Source organism: Pholcus phalangioides, unplaced genomic scaffold, assembly GCF_987345545.1.
Source record: "Pholcus phalangioides strain wild (caught in Gottingen) unplaced genomic scaffold, Ppha-v1.0 ptg000010l_1, whole genome shotgun sequence".
In the NCBI taxonomy this organism is placed as follows: domain Eukaryota; kingdom Metazoa; phylum Arthropoda; class Arachnida; order Araneae; family Pholcidae; genus Pholcus; species Pholcus phalangioides.
In genome coordinates this window covers 18,119,667-18,138,797 of record NW_028301603.1, presented here as the reverse complement: position 1 = coordinate 18,138,797, position 19,131 = coordinate 18,119,667, and the positions used below count along the sequence as shown (strand labels likewise).

Here is a 19,131-nt window from a genome sequence, read left to right as displayed (position 1 = left end):
GAAGACATTTTGGCGTTTATTGAGTGAATACATTTTTACTATATTATTCGATATCGGACACGTAAAGATTTCCGACTTCTTTCCAACGTTCGATATTCATTCGACGTTCCGACGTCGGACTGGTATCGGTACGACATCCTAACGATACTGTTGTGCTACTGGGGTTGGGAATTCTTTAAAAAAATGCAAAATGGCAAAATACATGTGCAATGTATGTACACTATGTGCAATATGTATGGTGTGCATGTTGTAATTTTCTTTTATTCTCCTGGTTGATTGCAGATGCGTATTATCCGTGATACTAGTCTTGATGTTCGTCGGAACAATTGCGGACGTGACACGAACTCGTTCACTTCCAAATGAAGGAAAGGTACCGGAACCGGGTGAGTTGGTCATTGATACAATCGGTTTTTCTTCACATTTATATTTTGTGGTTCGATGTCGAGGTGTAATTTGAGATCGGGAAAAAAAAACGGTGCTTCATTGTTACAACAATCTATTGCAATTACAGAAAGGTTCCCGTGAATTCGGCTTCTTGGCAAAACTCATAAGCTTTATATAAAAAAAACATAATAGCTAGCTAGCTTCCTTATTGTATGAGAGGCGCTATATAAACTACGCACTGCACCAGCGAAGTACAGAAAAAACCCATGGACCACAAAGGGCTAATTAACATGCTGCGGCAAAATGCCGTCAAACTCCGAGAAGTTTGGAAAAATATAAAGTGCTGCACTCCCCGACTTACGAACAGGTTCCTTTGTGACCATCGTCCGCAAATCGGACCGTGAAAATACATTGTGTCGCAAAGTCTACATTTTTATACGGTTCTTCCCACATGCTCTAACTTCCAATTAGAAAGTTAGTGCCCTGATTCTCCTGATGCCACCACAAAAAACAAATTCCATTCCATGTTTCTAAGTGCAACACTCACAGAGATATTGGAATTCGAAAAATGGAGGAAGTTTGGGAAAGAACAAGGTTAAATATGTGTAGAACAGTTTTTCTCTCCCGCATTTAACGCTGTTCTTCAAGAATTTTCCTCCGATTTTCGAATTCGAATATCTCAGCGAATATCGCCCTCAGAAGCATGGCATTTTTTTTTTTGGGTTGGCCCGAGGAGAGACAGGGTAAAAACTTTCTGAATGAAAGTTGACAGGTGGGGAGACCGTATAAAAATTCAGATTTTTTTCATTTGAGCAGGGTAATTTTTGAACGCCCGTTGAGCATTTTTTAAATTGGAATCATACATGTACGACAGACGGTTGATAAGGGCCATATTAGCACTTACAGGACACCCTGTATAACTGATCATTTGTCCATTATTTCGAATGGCATCAAACAAGCGATCTTCCATTAAAAGAACTAAACTTTGTAGGCGTTGTGGGTTCAAACTGTACCATTCAGATTCTATGATGTGTTTCACCGAGCAGAACTGTCACCCATCGGAGTAGAATTTATGAGTTATTGTACTGAACACACTTTATATCTGGCTGAGATCAGGAGTCACCGGTGACCGGTCCATTAGAGTCATATTTTTCGTTTTGAAATAGGTCTTCGCACCGTTGGACGCGTATGCATGGCATGGGAGCATTAACATGCTGAAAAACACTAGTTCTGTCCACCTAAAACTTAGCCGAAAAGAGTTAAATGATTTTCTAGTATCTCTATGTATTCCTGTCGTCCTGTCCTCTATCAAGTGCAGTCGAATCCCGTTATAGCGAACTCCAAGATACCGGAGAAATCATTTCGTTAAAATGAAATTTCGTTATAAAGGAATTCCACGTTTTTCCCATTGTTCTTATGTAAACTTACCTGAAGGATTGGAAAAATGTTCGTTAAAGCGAGAATTTCGTTATAACGGTATTCGTTAAAACGATATTCGGCTGTATTACTAAAGATGCGCGCTCCTTGAATGTAGAGGCCGTCCATACTTCCACCATTATGCCTGCTGAAGTATGAGAGCGTAGCTTTTCCTTGAAATGGTGACGATACCTTGTACATGCATCGAGACCATCTGAGCTAATTTATTTACTCCACTGCAAATAGCACTGATCCATTTGTCTCTGTAAGCGCTATATACTTGCGAGCCCACTCTAAACTCTGCAAATGTGTAGAGTGTGTTTGAATGTAATGCTTTTTAGCGGGTCGAAGCTGCATAGCGCTGCGAGTGTGGACCGGGCTTATCGTTCGTAAGTCGGGGGAAAAAATTAAAATTTTTGGGTGAAATCGAGCGATAGGATTTGAAAATCGAAAAATAATAATCAATTTTTTTTTCCAGGATCTTTTGGGAAAATCTTCGAGTGTTTTTCGGTCCCGGAAAACTTTAAGAAACTGATATCGGATAAAACAGCCTACGGAGAAATGCGTAGCCTTCACGGGATCCGGGCCCTGAGCATGGCCTGGGTGATACTCGGCCATACCTACATTTGGATCAACTTACAAGCCGTTGGTGAGATAGACTTCTATTTCATTCACTAATTATTCGAAACTTCACCTGATTCTGAAGGCGGAGGGACCCTCCTTTTCCTTGCGTACACCAGTGGAAAGACCTCACTTTAATGCAATTGTTTCTCCATTTTCCAGGCCAGACCAGTAATGCGATGGAGCTCTTCACCGATCTGTCTTTCGAAGTGATACTCAATGGATGGCTGTCGGTGACTTCTTTCATATTCCTCAGGTGCTTTATTACAAATATAATTATAAGATTAAGTGACTACCAAATTTATGTGAATAGTGAAACGCGTTGAATATAAGTGATGTGTAGGTTTTCGTATACAGGGTGAACTGCGACTAAACTGCCAAATGAAAGGGGGTGACAGACGAATCCAAGTGGAATAGAAAACGCCGCAGCAACGCCGTTCTATCTCTAACCGTAACCGTTTTCGAGTTTTGGTGGATTATGAAAGGGAAATGTGCCTCCTCTAAAAAACCAAAATTTGGGAAGTTTCTCAAAGACCTACATTCAAATTAAGCATATATTTGGAGATAGCAGGGGGGGGGGGAACAAACAAACTATAAGTTGACACCGTCTCTATTATAATATCCGGATTTAGGATTTAATGATCAGTTACAAGCGTTGAGAGACTGGCGAGAAATTGAATTTTCGCCAAAATCTACTAAATTCTACTTCGACAAATGCCAATTTCAGTGATGTATTGCAAACAAAAGGGTAAAGTTATCGTGTTGTAGGCTCTTTTGAAAACTGATAGAATGGACAAGTTTTTTGGTCAATTTTACCGATTGTATCTGTGAAAGAATTTTCCCTGCGCTCCGTTTCTCTTGATATTGCTACTGGTCCGCTTTGATATTGGTCCGCTCCGTTCCTTACATAACATTTGAGATTATTCGTGATTCACATAAGAGGCGTTGACTGTATGTCCCCCTGTTGCAGTTCCGAGGCATACGCGATAGGGGGGGGGGGGAATCATAGGGAACTTGTGCCCCCCCCCCCACGCAGCAATTCGATCAAAAATTAGAAGAAGAAAATATATTTCGGTAAAAAATTAAAATATCAAAAGAAAATACTATTTATTTGCCATTTTAATAAACTTCTGTTAATTTAAATGCTTTCTGAAGGTTGGTTGTACTGAAAATTTCTCAAAAAGAAAATTTGTGTGCCCTTCCTAAAGCTTTTGTGCCCCCTGCAAAGATCGATCATGTATACGCCACTGCCACAGTTCAGACCGAATTTTCAGAAGGTCATGTAATAACATGTTGCCAGATATTTTATCGGGTTCGATCCAAGTTATTTTTTTAATTTGAAACAATGTAAAATCAAGTTTTGTAAAGTTGTTTCTAAAATATGTGTGAACACACACTGTATCTTGTACAATATGCCAGTGTAGAACGAGCATTTTATATGGAAGTGATATGCAAGTATTTTAATTATGTGTCTCGATTCGCTTAGTGGCCTTTTGACTACTCACACGACGTTCTCATACATGGAAGCTACCGGAGGCAAATTGAATGCCGTACTGTATATATTTCGTAGGCTATTAAGGTACCAGTAGCCACTATTTCCATTGTAATAATATTTTATACAGTATTATACCCACGTGTTGCTGGAGACTATAAACCATTATGCTCTACTGAGACCTGCTTAAAAATTTTATGTCCTAACGTAGGATCTATCCCTCGATGTTTCTCATATTGGGCGCCATGATGTTTTTGCCGTGGATAGCTACAGGTCCTTTCTGGTCCGAACTTCCAGGGGCGGAGGTCGAAAACTGCCGGCAGCGTTGGTGGACGAACATTCTGTTCATAAACAACTTCAGACCTATAAAACAAATGGTAAAAATGCATTTCTTCTTGTAAAGTTTTCTCCGTATATTTGTGTAAAGTTTTGCACATTGAACTTTTTCTTTTCAGTGTATGCAACATTCCTGGTACCTATCAGCTGACATGCAGCTACACCTGCTAGCGCTTCTAGTCATAATTCCTCTGTATAGGTGAGCTTGTGACCTCTTCTCTCTCTATATATAATTTAAATTGATATTCTTATCTTTATCTCATATTTAATCTCATTTTTTCTTGGTTCCGCAGTGTAAAAAAACTGTCGCATTGGGAAATCAAACTTCACAAAACACCCGGGCTTGTCAAGGATTAATTAAGCTAAATAAGCTTCTAAGGAGGCGAGATATCCCATTATTGCCCCTTAGATCCGCCTGGCAGTCCAGTGGTTGGGTGGCTGGCTAGCTTCTGATTGTGCAGGTCTGGGTTCGAATCCCGGTTCGGGCATGGATGTCTACTAACACACTAACAAATTCCCTGGACAGATCGTAAAGATCTCTTGGGATTACGTGATAATCACATTAGAGCGAATCGCACTGAGCGAAAACCATCAGATGGAGAGAAAAATATACAAAGGCCACCTCGTTAGGCAGTTTGTCTGTTGTGGCATTTGTATTTGCATATTTTCTCTCCATCTGATGGTTTTCGCTCAGTACCGTACAGTTGGCTTATATTGGCTAATTATTCCTCTAAGTGGCAATAATGGGATATCTCGCCTTCTTAGAAGCTTCTTATTTAGCTTAATCATTGACAAGCCTAGGTGTTTTGTGAAGTTTGATTTCTCAATGGGACACTTATCCCTATACCATTACTTCGCTGAAAATCGGAACAACGCATACTCAATTAAAAAAGAGATCTGTCAAATCATGGCATTTTTAAACAGGGTTTAGTGATCGCTACCTTGGCTGACGAAAAAGTTTCACACCGGATCATCTAACGCATGGCCCACAGAGCTTTACGTCGCAGGCGATTTTTAAATCCGAACTTATGCGAACGATGTACCACAGATTCGAATACTAATTAATATTCGATATTATATACCAATTTCAACTGTTGATCATTAATTATTTCTTTTTATGCATGAAACTATCACATATTTTTAGTCCATATCCTCGATTTCTTCATCACAACGTTTTCTTTGATGCTTTTTTTTTACACATTTGCTTGTCTATCAAAAAATGTACGTTAGATGCTGGTAGTTTATCTCGTGAAATCGTTTATTTAGTATACAGTGTGTGTGTGTGTGTGTGTGTGTGTGTGTGTGTGTGTGTGTGTGTGTGTGTGCATTCAGAAAAGATGGGGAAAAACTTTAAGATAGATTGGATAGAACACACCAACACAAACAATTGCCATCAAAGAATGATGCATGGTCTAACACGAAACGAAAACGCGCAAGCGCGTTTCGAAACGGCCACTCCGCAAACGTTAAAACGGCATTCCTGTGATGGAAATTTATCGGGAGAAAAAGAACACAATGCATGTAAATAATGGGTGAATGATATACTTCCGTTTGCAGCTCCGTAAATGAAATGCATGTCGGCTTAAGTGCTTAAGTGCGCCATTATCCCGTACGTTACAACTGTTAGAACGGTTGCACATTGGAATAATTTCACAGGGCTGGCACATCCACGCCTTTTATTCACCGTGACGCAGATTTGCATACGGTTTCTTTTTCTTCCCCGGGTTACATTTGCATGCAGGTGTTCTTTTTTTCTTCCGATACATTTCAACAGGAATGTCGTTTTAACGTTTGCGCAGCGGCAGTTTCGAAATGCGCTAGCGCGTTTGCGTTTCATGTTACATCATGCATTCTCTGATGACAATTGTTTATATTGGTGCGTACTATATCACCTCTTAAAGTTTTTCCCATCAAACACATCCGTATACATATAGTTGCTATTTTTTCAACAAACAAGTCAATGTTTCTAAATTATGTATGTACCCTACACATGAGCATAGCAAAATAGCTTGTGAGTGGTTTGGTCCAATTCGTATCCATGTCCAGATCTATCCTCTCAACACAACTCAGCTTCTGTAATTCAGAACTCATGAATGGAACATGGAGTGATAGAATACAAGCAGTTGTCGTCGTTCAATACAACGCATGGTCGCATCATTTAAGTGGTGGAAAATCGTTCGATCCCTTTCCAACTTCTCCCCAAAATCTAAATGTAAGTTTTTCTAAAACACCGGGAATGCTATAAAAAAGACAAGAACTGGTTGGAGGCTAAAATAGACAGCTACGAAATTGGATAAAAATGAGAATCTACGGGAAGGACGATGAGAGATGCGGAAGATCTTTTTATTTTGCTGTCCCTATTTTATACAGGTCTTTTGTTTTTAGTCCACTAAAGCTCGTGTTGACACAACCCAACCGAGTTCGTTAAGTTTCGCCAGCCGAGGTATCACTGTATCTTTGAGCGGTGGTGCAGAAAATCGTCTTATAAATGAGAGAAACGCGTAAGTGAGAGATCACTTGTGTGTACTTGAACGGCTCATACAGTTTCATTTCATATAGATTCCGTGAGCTACGAAATGGGACTCATCCCGAGTGGAAACAATTCATACACATTCCTTTTGTAATACTAAAAATTTTTTGATGCCATTTATTTTGCTTAAAAAATTGTACATACGAATTGAATGTTTGTTGTAGGAGTAGGGTGTTCGGTTTTGTGATGGCGTCTTTGCTCACGGTGGCTGGCACTTTGGCGGTGTCTGTGATAACCTACGTCAACAACTACGATCCCACGATTCTTTTCTCCACCGGGAACGTCATGTAAGTTTTCCACTTACTGTTTTACAGCGACTGAATGTGATCATTTCATTCGATATGGTTTTTTTTTTGTGTTTTAAAATGCTATTGTGTGTGTGTGCCGTTATAACCCGACAGGCAGCTGTACGACATCATCGAGGACGTGCACATCAAGTTCTACAGCTACATCGGGGCTTACTGCGTCGGGGTCACAACTGGATATCTGCTGCTAAGGTTCAGGAAGATTGAAATCAGTACTGTAAGTTCATCCATCTAATCTCATAATCTTATTCATATTGTTTAGTTAGGCTGCGTTCACACATAATGGAGCGAAGAGGTACGAGTTCCAATAAATTCGACTAGGAAGGAAAAAATGCATAGAGGTGGAGGAAGAGAAGTCCGCAAGTAGTAAAAGCGTAGGAGGATAGAGAGAAAATGGCCCGAAAAAGGTTATGAAATGTAAGAGTGTGATAATGATGATGAGATCCCTCCACAGAAGAGGGGAAAAAGAATAAGGAAGAAGCGGTCCAATCAGCAGATAGCGAAAATCAGCAGATCGGGGTAAAAACAAACACGTATTTTTCGGACCGTGCACCTTTTTTGATTGGCCTCTTTCTCTCTTTCGCCTCGCTTCTCGAGTATGTGTGGTGCAGAAGAAAACAATGCAATATTGTTTTCGTCGCTGGTCTTTATTATGCATTCCCGTACCTCATGGTCGCCTCACTATGTGCAGGGCCTTGGGAGTTGACCAAACGAGAAAAGGGATACAATTTCTTGATCAGAAATTTTTCTTGAAGAAGTATTAAATACATACCATTTTATATACAGGGTGATTATAAAAAAACTATCCCGGCATATGGGCCCCTAACTATCATACCATTCACAGAAACTGAATGAAATTTTGGCATAAGGTATTTTGATGTATGCGCTCAAGAATGATATGGAAAACAACAGCGTCACTCTAACAGTTACGGTTACAGTGAGAAAATTTCGAAAATATCAAATGGCAACACCAAGTTTTTTGTATTGGAATGTGATCTCCATTGTGAAAAACTCTAAATAGCGTTCGAACGGCAACTGTAGTATGAAAATCACCGGCGGTAGATAGGCTAAAAGTTAGGACAACCAATAAGGAGCATAAAATAAAGCATTTTATTGTGTTTTCCACATGACCTTGTGGAGGACTAATCAGGCTGGGATCTCAGCCGAAGAAACGGTGTGACGAATGAAACGAACATTAATGCTCTGGTGCACGGCCTTTTTACTTTTTCCTTGCCTTGCTCCGGGGATTTTCGTGCTACAGGTGCCATTCCAACGCTATTTGGTGTTTTTCAGTATGGAGATCGCATTCCAATACAAAAAACTTGGTGTTGCCATTTGATATTTTCGAAATTTTCTCACTGTAACCGTAACTGTTAGAGTGACACTGTTGTTTTCCATATCATTCTTGAGCGCATACCTCAAAATACCTTATGCCAAAATTTCATTCAGTTTCTGTGAATGGTATGATAGTTAAGGGCCCATGCCTTGAAAGAAGTAAGATCCATTGTTCCACAAGCCGGTATATTCCCTTCTCTAAGAAACCGTAGAGCTGTGACAGTACCCAAGTCTTCTCAACATACTTCAAATCAACGTCCTAGGATAAAATTCCGTAGTTTTCAATGCTTTTTGAAGTTGGGGGGGGGGGGGTGAAACCCGTGAGAGTCGCCCAGTCTTGGTGCGGACTGTAGGGTGGGTATTTTAGTCCGTCGCAGTCAACATTCCAGAACATTCATTCTTACGTTATGTTATTCCTTCAACGTTATGGCACGATGCAAAAGTTGCAGAGTATCGTATAATTTCAATGCCATTCACTGTTGGTGGTGGTCTCGTGTTCTCTTGGAGCTCGATTAACAGCAGTCATGCTCCCTGGTCTTCTATGTTTTTCCACCTTCGAGCAGCGAATCGGAGAGAGGCTGGTGTGTCTCATTTATAAAAATCTCTCTATAGAGAGAGAAGAGGCAAGGCTTTTCAACGCGATGCTTACATAGGGGCCATTCAAGTATTACGTAAGCAGATTTTTAGCCATTTTTAACCCCCCCCCCTTGTCAGCAGCTTAGAATATTTCATATCTTCAAAAAGGGTGGTTGATGACGTAAGCAACCTTCAAAACCCCCTTCCCCCTTGTCATCAAAAGTCAGCAAATCCGGAATCCCCCTCCCCCGATGCTGACGTAATACTTGAATGGCTCCATAAACATTCAGGCCACCTACCGTTATGATTGGTAACTTGTGGCCTGAAACGTTATTACGAAGATTATTAGTCGTGGAAAATGAAATGCGTGTCTCCTGCCAACATATATTGCTTCTCATCCCTCTATAAACAGGGTAAAAGTATACTGAAATTTATGCGAGTCTCGTGCATTACGTGTTCAGATGCTGCCATCTACTTTCCCGCACATCAACTAAGGTCATATATCGCTATACGGCAATTTCCAACCAGAGGAGTTGGGTGGGAAATGAAGGCTCCATCCATCGGTGGTCACCCCCAGGCTCGGTAGGTAAAGAACTTGCTTCTAGCGTTCTATGCCCGGATTCGAATCCATAGACCATCTACTTTCTAAAAATGAACCCGACTGGCGGTGAGGGGGGAATATTCTCATCTGAGTGCGTTATGAAATATTGCAAGGTTACTGCTCGCTGATCCGTCTTCACTGTGTAACCAGTTTTTATAGTAGCCGAAATATATTGGGTGATACAAATAGTGTGCGTGGATGTCTCTCCGAGATTCGCCAAATGTTTCTACCGAGTGAATGTCTTTCATGGGAAAATTCACCAACTGGTTTTTTGCTTTCAGACCCAGCTGGTGGTCGGTTGGTGCGTGGCAGCTGTTCTCTCTCTGTCGTCTTTGTACGGTCTCCATTTCTGGAACGTGGGTTGGTTCCCGAGTCGGATGCTGACCAGCCTCTACGCCGGACTCCACAGGACGGCTTTCGTCATGGGCTTGTCTTGGCTCACGTTCGTCTGCGCTACGGGGAATTCCAGTAAGTATTCACCAACTACTAGAACTGCTAGGAATTTCTAACGAAACGGTCCACGTCGGAACGAGTGAGTGTTTGTGTATGCATGACACTAACGCATTTTTACTGTTAGAATTATGCTTTGCTTCGTGTTATTGATGGTGCTGCCGTCTGCCTTCCACATTTTGAAGTAGAGATGGCACACTCTTGTGCTTCCATGTTATGTAAGTATCATGTTGTAGGTCGGCCGGAGATCTGCGGAGAGACTTTTCCATATGGAAGACTGGCTGACGTTCACACCTTGAAGTTCAACCGGCCACCAGTGTATGTGTCAATGGGATTCGAACCTGCCACTGTGGTAGTCGAGTGGACTCGCATCCATCGCGAGGTCCCGGGTTCAAACCCTACCGTCGCCATAGTGGTGGTCGTCTGAAGTTAGTTTTCTGTATCTGTAGTTCCCAACTTCGAGGCGTGAATGTGAGCCGATCTCCCCTTTTAAAGTCTCGCCACAGAGAGCAACAAATCTACAACCAGGTACTAATGTAATTCAATCATTACACTTCTCTCACGTAACTTCTGAAATATAGATGGCAGCACTAAAAAATCAGGCACAACAGTAGATACGCACTCAGACTGTTAGGAACACACACTTTCATTTCCGGCACAACTCACTCGGTAGTAAATTGCTCATGGATGGCGATAGACCCGAGTTGCGCTCGGTTTGAAAGAAAGAAAGAAAACGATTCGAACCTGGATCCTCATGGGAAACCTCATTGGACGCCACCATCGCTTTCTTAACGTATGGGCTCATCTGGGCATGGCCCGAGGGCGTCAAGGGATGAGGGGGCATCAGGATAACTAGTTGTGGTTAAGATTTTAGAGATTAAGCATGCGAATTGGTAGGCAGGCATTTACAGTCAGAAAGGGGGCCTGAGAAATATCAGTTTGCCTGGGGGGGGGGGCATGATGCTCTTCAGAAGGCCTGGCTGTCAGTAGCCAGCCCTAGTATTACATCATACATACACAAGTTATTAAATATTTTATCTTCTCAAATTTTCCTTTCAGCCGTGGTGTCCGCCATACTGTCATGCCGGCCTCTAGTATTTGTAAGCAGGTTGACGTTCCTGGCATACCTTGCACAAGGACCGGTCATATGGATAAGGTACGGTGCAATGAGAGAAAGGATACACTTCAGTCACTTCAACATGGTGAGCACCTACCGCCCCGATACAGCGGTAATATAAAAATGCTTTTTCAAGTTACGATATCAGTTACTTCTGGTGTGGTGAACCATTATGTTTTGAGGAACAATATCATTTACAGTATAATGGAAACACCTTTTGTGCACATTGTACGGAGATTAAGTCCAACGATATTCGCTCGAAATAAAAAATTAAACTCCAGACAGATGTTATGGAGGGGGGGGGGGCTAATATAGCCTTTTCGTCAATGGAAATAGCCTGTTATACCGCAAGACACTCGCTGAAATAGAAGCACGTGGTCAGATCGAAAGCCGATGCGTGATGATGGCACAAGAAGAGATAGTGATGATGATGATGATGATTTAACGACTACGATTAGTAGACGGAGTGTATCAATGATGAAGTAGCGCGAGGAATAAAGTATTGAGCTCAAATATTAGGGAATAAATTCTTATTGTAATAAATTCTAAGAAATTCTTCGGTCAACAATTTCTCCAGCACTCTATATTTCTTTGATATTATTTCTCCAGTACCCCATATTTCCCTAATACTATTTCTGCAGTACTCCATATTTCTCTAATATTATTTCTGCAGTACTCCCATATTTCTCTAATATTATTTCTCCAGTGCTCCCATATATTTCTCTAATATTATTTCTCCAGTACTCCATATTTCTCTAATACTATTTCTCCAGTACTCCCATATAATTCTCTATAATATTATTTCTCCAGTCCTCCCATATAATTCTCTATAATATTATTTCTCCAGTACTCCATATTTTTCTAATACTATTTCTCCAGTACTCCATATTTCTCTAATATTATTTCTCAAGTACTCCATATTTCTCTAATACTATTTCTGCAGTTCTCCCATATTTCTCTAACATTATTTCTCGAGTACTCCATATTTCTCCAATATTATTTCTCCAGTACTCCATATTTCCCTAATACTATTTTTGCAGTACTCCCATTATTTCTCTAATATTATTTCTCCAATACTCCATATTTCCCTAATATTATTTCTGCAGTACTCCTATATTTCTCTAATATTATTTCTCCAGTACTCCATATTTCTCTAATACTATTTCTCCAGTACTCCCATATAATTCTCTATAATATTATTTCTCCAGTCCTCCCATATAATTCTCTATAATATTATTTCTCCAGTACTCCATATTTTTCTAATACTATTTCTCCAGTACTCCATATTTCTCTAATATTATTTCTCAAGTACTCCATATTTCTCTAATACTATTTCTGCAGTTCTCCCATATTTCTCTAACATTATTTCTCGAGTACTCCATATTTCTCCAATATTATTTCTCCAGTACTCCATATTTCCCTAATACTATTTTTGCAGTACTCCCATTATTTCTCTAATATTATTTCTCCAATACTCCATATTTCCCTAATATTATTTCTGCAGTACTCCTATATTTCTCTAATATTATTTCTCCAATACTATTTCTGCAGTACTACAATATTTCTCTAATATTATTTCTCGAGTACTCCATACTTCTCTAATACTATTTCTTCAGTACTCCATATTTCTCTAATATTATTTCTCCAGTACTCCATATTTCTCTAATATTATTTCACCAATACTATTTCTGCAGTACTCCTATATTTCTCTAATATTATTTCTCGAGTACTCCATACTTCTCTAATACTATTTCTTCAGTACTCCATATTTCTCTAATATTATTTCTCCAGTACTCCATATTTCTCTAATATTATTTCACCAATACTATTTCTGCAGTACTCCTATATTTCTCTAATATTATTTCTCGAGTACTCCATACTTCTCTAATACTATTTCTTCAGTACTCCATATTTCTCCAATATTATTTCTCCAGTACTCCATATTTCTCCAATATTATTTCTCCAGTACTCCATATTTCTCTAATATTATTTCTCCAGCACTCCATATTTCTGTAAAAAATATTTGGGCTCAATAATACACAAACTTGCCTCTCTCTTCTCCTCCATCATTGATACACTCTGTCGAATGATCGTAATCGTTTCATCATCATCATCACTATCACGCGTCGGCTTTCGATCCGACCACGCGCTTCTATTTCAGCGAGCGGCCTTAACCAAAGCCGCTTGAAACTCTTAATGCAGCTTTGGCTATAGCAGGCTATTTTCACTGACGAAGGGGACTATAGCAGCCTTGATACAGCTGTCTGGAGTTCGTAATTTGAGCGAATATTGTTGGACGTGTCATCTTTCTACATCTTTTACAGTATTTGTTTTGTACATTACAGCTGTACGAATACATTGGGAACATGACCCTATCGTTGGCGATCGCATTCGTCGGGTACTTGGCAGTGGAGGCACCGTTCGCAAGACTGGAGCGTCTCGTATTTTTCAGGGTGGCCGACGTGAAGAAAGGATTCAACCACAGCGGCACGACGCCGCAGGCCACTCTGACGTTGGTGACGTCGCTCACCTGCAGCGATGCCAAAGTCCAAACACAACAACACCATGGGATCTACCGCAGGACGGTGGACGAAGAAAACAGTACTGGCAGCGAATCCTGAGTTGGGAAACGAGCTGGTCAGAATATACAGTCAAAACTCGGTTGTAACGACACCTTGGTTATAATGTCAGTAACCATCATAACCGAATCCATAATGAACCTTGCTTACAACATCGATGAAAATTCTGCGAATTCGGATATAACGACACATTTTTCGTCATTTTATGGTGTCAATGATATCTAACGATGGAAAAAAGGGTTTGTAAGAAGTTTGGGGCCCCTGAGATGCACTCCTAATTAAATGACCCGTAAACGGGACGTTACTGCATTTAGCTGCCCTTTCCAACTTTTTCCCCATTACAAAAATATCCCATCATCCTCATTTTGTTGGGCGGAATTCGCATTAATTATTAATTGGAATCAGAGATGAAGGTATTTTGCACAATTGATAAATTGTGAAAAATCAATATGACAACTTACTTATTTACGATGTTAATTTTTCTCCACGTAATTTTAAATCACTGCATATTTTTTAGTACTGTATTTCTCACCACGGGTCATTCGTCAGCCATATTTGGCGACTTCTCTAACAGTTGTTAATATACTTGGCGAGAACTGGTGGTATCTTGTATTGACGATCCTCCAATTTCCCGTTTTCTATTGAGCAGATATGGTCACCCCCCCTAATCCTTATGAAACAATAGTTTCTCGCACAGCCTTTGATTGCATCTGATTACATTTTTCGCCAAAAAAGATCTCGAAACGGTAACGACGCCTCGATTATAACGACAAAAATTTTAGAGAACCTTCGATATCGTTATAACTGAGTTTGACTGTACCTAGTATATCCAAAGATTACCCACGGACGTGGAAGTGTAGTCCCGTACAATGACGTCTCGTTATTCATTTATGTAAATATGTAATATATTTTTCTAGTGTGGAATCTAATTTTGTATTCATTACCGTTGTATTTAGTCTATAAAACGAGTATTCTTGTAGAAAATGAGCACGACTCTGAATGGTTTATTTGGATTTGCCCATGAAGTCTCGTCAGGGACGTAATCAGCTTCTGACTAAGCTGAACTATCTCGAAAGCGCTGCATATGCTACAGCAAACATGATCATCCCATGACCCGCGGATCAAATGTGCCCCTCAGACTCATCTGGAGTGGCCCGCGACCTTAAACCCAATTTTGTAAAAATGAACTGGGCGTTACAGATCACTTAATTGACATGTGGTGCTGCTGGACGCGTTTTCACGTTACGTTTGCAAACCAATGAAGTGGCCGTGAGTAATGTGTGTGTGTGTGATACAAATTGGATGTGTGAGACTATTCAAGTTCGTCCAGGTTCTTAACCAGGGGTGCTTAAAGAGGTTAAGGGGGAGGAGGTCCATGAACTTGGATGAGTTAGCTCATTGATTTCACATTATTATGTGTGAATTTTTTTTTTTCTGTGAAGGGTTGCGTTCTTCATCTTACTTGCAAAGGGGGTGGCCTTATGTGCTTAGCCCTCGGAAAAGGGGCCGATCAAGTATTACGTCATCATCGATGGGGGGGGGGAAGGGGGTTTCCGATTTGCTTACGTCATCAACCACCCTTTATTGAAAATATGAAATATATTTTTAATGGCATCTTACTCGGTGCGCCAAAAACGAGAAAACCTTTCGATAGTTTGTGGGCACTTGAAGTAACATCCCCCCCCCCCCCACTATTAATAAGTGCCCTACAGAGACACTTTAGTGATCTCTAAATGTTTCACGGATCCAAGTGATCTGGGAATGTGTCCGGGCCGTTTAAGTGCTCTGGAAATGTACCACGCATCACTTAAATAATCTGAGAATGTGCCCCGGGTAACTTGAGTGATGTAGAACCGCACTGTGGGCCACTTAAGTGCTCTAAACCTACGCCACATGTCACTCAAGGGATCTCTAAATGTGCCACGGATCTCTTAAGTGTTATGGAACTGTGTCCCGGGTCATTTAAGTGATCTGAAAATGTGCCACCGGCCGCTTAAAGGTTCTGGAATTGTACCACGGGACACTTAAGCGATGTGTAAATGTGCCGCTTAGTTCATTTTTACAAAATTAGGTTTTAAGAGGGCAGGCCTCATCAGATAACTCCCAGGACCATATTTGGTCCGCGGGCCAAGGGCCTTTGTACGATTTATCATTATATAGCTTAGAGAGTGGGTCGCAATGAATTTATTAAAGATAAATGTTTTTTGAGTTCACAGCATTCAAATAACATTGAAATTACTAGAAATTGATTATAATAACATATAAAGGCATTTTCCTCCGAAATTTCAATTAAAAAAAATATTTTTTTGCATTAAAAAAGTAATTTTTTTTTGATCGTGGGGGGGGGGGCGAGCCCTCCCCCCTCCTGTGTATGTCTCTGATCACACCAATATGCGTTAGGTTTCAGAGTGGCAGAGCTGATGACGAAATTTTGAGAAGGGGTGGTTAGAACTCCTTAATACGTATATGAAGGCGTCTTAGGGGTGGTCAGAGTTTTGCTGACAGGGGGGTCAAAAATGGCTAAAAATTTGCTTACGTAATACTTGAACGGCCCCTTATTGGCGCAACGAGTCTATTTAAACACCAAAATAGCGATCATTTCTTGATCCAGAAAAAATAGGTTTCCAAATGTCAAAGATCTGCTATGCTGTGCCATCTCCGCATCATTTATGTCCCATTTTTTATGCCTTTCATCAAGTTTTCGCCAGATTCGGCGCCATCTATGTGTGAAATTTTGGACTATTTTCTTAATTTATATTAAAAAGAAACATTTTGTACCACGGAATAAGTAGAATTCAGATTTTAAAGACCTAATGATTAATATCGATGTTTATTGAACTTTTACTTTTCGCCAGTCACATCCTTGCAACTACCAGCTTTTGAAAAAAAAAAACCCACGCGTCATTGGTCAATTTGTCTGTTGCGGCCTTTGTAGTTTGAATAAAACTCGCGAAAAAAAAAAAGTTATAGCTCGATATTGTGTTTCCTAGATGGCGCTAAATCTAGTTGTCGGCTCAATAATTCCATTCAAATTTAATTACAGTCGAATCTCGTTACAACGAACTCCAAGAGACCGAAGAAATCACTTCGTTGTAACGAAATTTCGTTATAAAGGAATTTCCAGTTTTTAATACGCGCAAAAAAAAAAAAATCGTTGTAGCAGAATTTGATTCTAGGGGGGAAAAATACTTATTTACGTTATAGATATACGTATAATAAAAAAGATGAAGTTGAGTTTTAAAAATAATACTAAGCAACTCAAACCAATTAAGCATTGGAGTTTTTTTGCATAAGTTTTACTTAATTAACATTTTACAGGCAAATCGTCCGTAATTATTATCATTTTTTTGCACAAGTATTGTGGAAAAGTCAAGGAAACAACAAATTCCTCTAAAGTATGCGCATGCTCAAACAAATGGTCTGGAAGGTTCTTTTGATCTGCTAAATATCGTGTTTCAGAGTTTCAAACTAGCTTTGATGCAAGATTCATCGAAAGACTGGTTATTTGTAGAGATGAAGATTACGAGGAAGAAAATTCATCACGGGGACACGAACCCCGGTCTCTTGCTTGCCGGACGAGTGCTCTACCATCTAAGCTATGGAAGCAGATAGAATATTTCAACCTTGGAGCGTATATATATGTTGAAAGGCACCGTACATGGACGGCGTCAACAATCAACTAATAGCTCATGAATGACAAAGGCCAACCAGATGGCCATATGCATGTAGAAATAACCAGTCTTTCGATGAATCTTGTATTGACAAGTGGAGAGGACGTTTCTACATAGCTTTGATGGTTTTTTGGCCAAACTTGTACGTCTTTAGTCCATACAGCTGATGCAATTGAAACTTCGGGCAACAATGGTTCCTGGGCCTTAACAATCACTTTCAGAATGGTTACTTTGGTTATCGTTGTTCTCTAGCAATGGGTTTCGGACGTGCATATGCCTGTATAACGGTTTGCCACTTTTTTTTAATCCTTCCTTTAATTGAAGAAAACCGCGGGTAGTGGTTTATAAAAAAAGGGGGAGGGAACCGCTTAAGTGAACTGCAAGTATGCTGCGAGCCACTCAAAATATTTCGAAGCATGGCGCTGGCTTTCTCGAGTGAACTGGAAATGCCTGCCAGCCACCTAAGTGATCCGTAATCCACATAGTACCACGTGCCAATTGAGTGAATTAGAGGAGCATGCCGTGGGTTACTCAAATGATTTTAAACGGGTCGCTTAGGCCATTGGTTCTCAACCTTATTTTGCCCATGCCGCCCCCCCCCCACCACCACCTTTCAACAATTTCTCAATCCAATGCATCTACAGCGAAAGAAATAATTCCAGATTCAATGGAAATTCATTATTCATGAAAGAAATAATTCCAGATTCAATGGAAATTCATTATTCATGAAAGAAATAATTCCAGATCCAATGGAAATTAGGAATTAATGAAAAAATATTTCCAGAATTCATGAAAATTATGAAAATTCAGTTTTAGTGAAAGGAAAAATTTCAGAGATAATAAAAATATTCAGAATTAATGAAATAAATAACTCCAGAGTTAATACAAATTCTGTATTAATGAAAGAAATAATTTTAACGTTAATGGAAATTCATTATTAATGAAAGAAATTATTCCACAGTTGATGAAAATTCAGGTTAATCAAAAATTAATGAAAGAAATGATTCCAGAATTAATTAAAATAATAATTTCAGAGTTAATGAAAATTATGTATTAATGAAAGAAATAATTTCAGCGTTAACGAAAATTCTGTATTAATGAAAGAAATAACTTCAGCGTTAATGAAAATTAAGTTTTAATGAAAGAAATAATTTCAGCGTTAATGAAAAGTCATTATTAATGAAAGAAATAATTTCAGAGATAATAAAAATTCTGTATTAATGAAAGAAGTAATTTAAAAGTAAATAGAAATTGAGGATAAATGACAGATACAATTTTACAGCAAATGAGAGAACAAAACAAAACACTCTGAGCACCTGTTCGGAAGAGCGCGTGAATGGGCTTTCGCCCTCTACTTATATTTCTTCTCAATGGTTCGATCATCCATATTGTCCGGATTTTTTTGTGGAAAGAAATAATTATTTTTTCTACATAAAATCGATGTAGGATCATGAAAGATAATTCCAAATTGATGGAAAAAAGGGGTAATTCCAAAATTAATGAAAAGCAATAATTTCAGAATAAAGGATAGAGATAATTCCAAAATTAATGAATGAAAATTCTAGAAATAACGAAAGAGATAATTTCAGCATCGATGAAAGTGATAATTCCAAAATAAATGAAAGCGATAATTTGGGTGTTAATGAAAGATAATTGTAGAATTAAGAAATGAGATAATTCAAAAATTAATGTGAAAGAAAAATTTTAGAAATAATGAA

At 39.4% G+C, this 19,131-nt stretch overlaps 1 protein-coding gene across 1 annotated transcript in view; it reads left to right on the top strand.

The window, feature by feature from the left end:
* LOC149081028 (nose resistant to fluoxetine protein 6-like) overlaps positions 1-14,588 on the top strand; it is a 30,516-nt gene extending 15,928 nt beyond the window's left edge. The window contains exons 5-15 of the mRNA XM_089238285.1: positions 283-383; positions 2,279-2,449; positions 2,584-2,677; positions 3,908-4,000; positions 4,125-4,290; positions 4,369-4,448; positions 6,944-7,066; positions 7,181-7,301; positions 9,878-10,064; positions 11,106-11,248; positions 13,509-14,588. Of these exons, the coding sequence (XP_089094411.1) occupies positions 283-383; positions 2,279-2,449; positions 2,584-2,677; positions 3,908-4,000; positions 4,125-4,290; positions 4,369-4,448; positions 6,944-7,066; positions 7,181-7,301; positions 9,878-10,064; positions 11,106-11,248; positions 13,509-13,784 (1,555 nt within the window). The 3' untranslated portion in view covers positions 13,785-14,588. The remainder of the gene's footprint in view (positions 1-282; positions 384-2,278; positions 2,450-2,583; positions 2,678-3,907; positions 4,001-4,124; positions 4,291-4,368; positions 4,449-6,943; positions 7,067-7,180; positions 7,302-9,877; positions 10,065-11,105; positions 11,249-13,508) is intronic.
* The last annotated feature ends 4,543 nt before the right edge of the window (positions 14,589-19,131 follow it).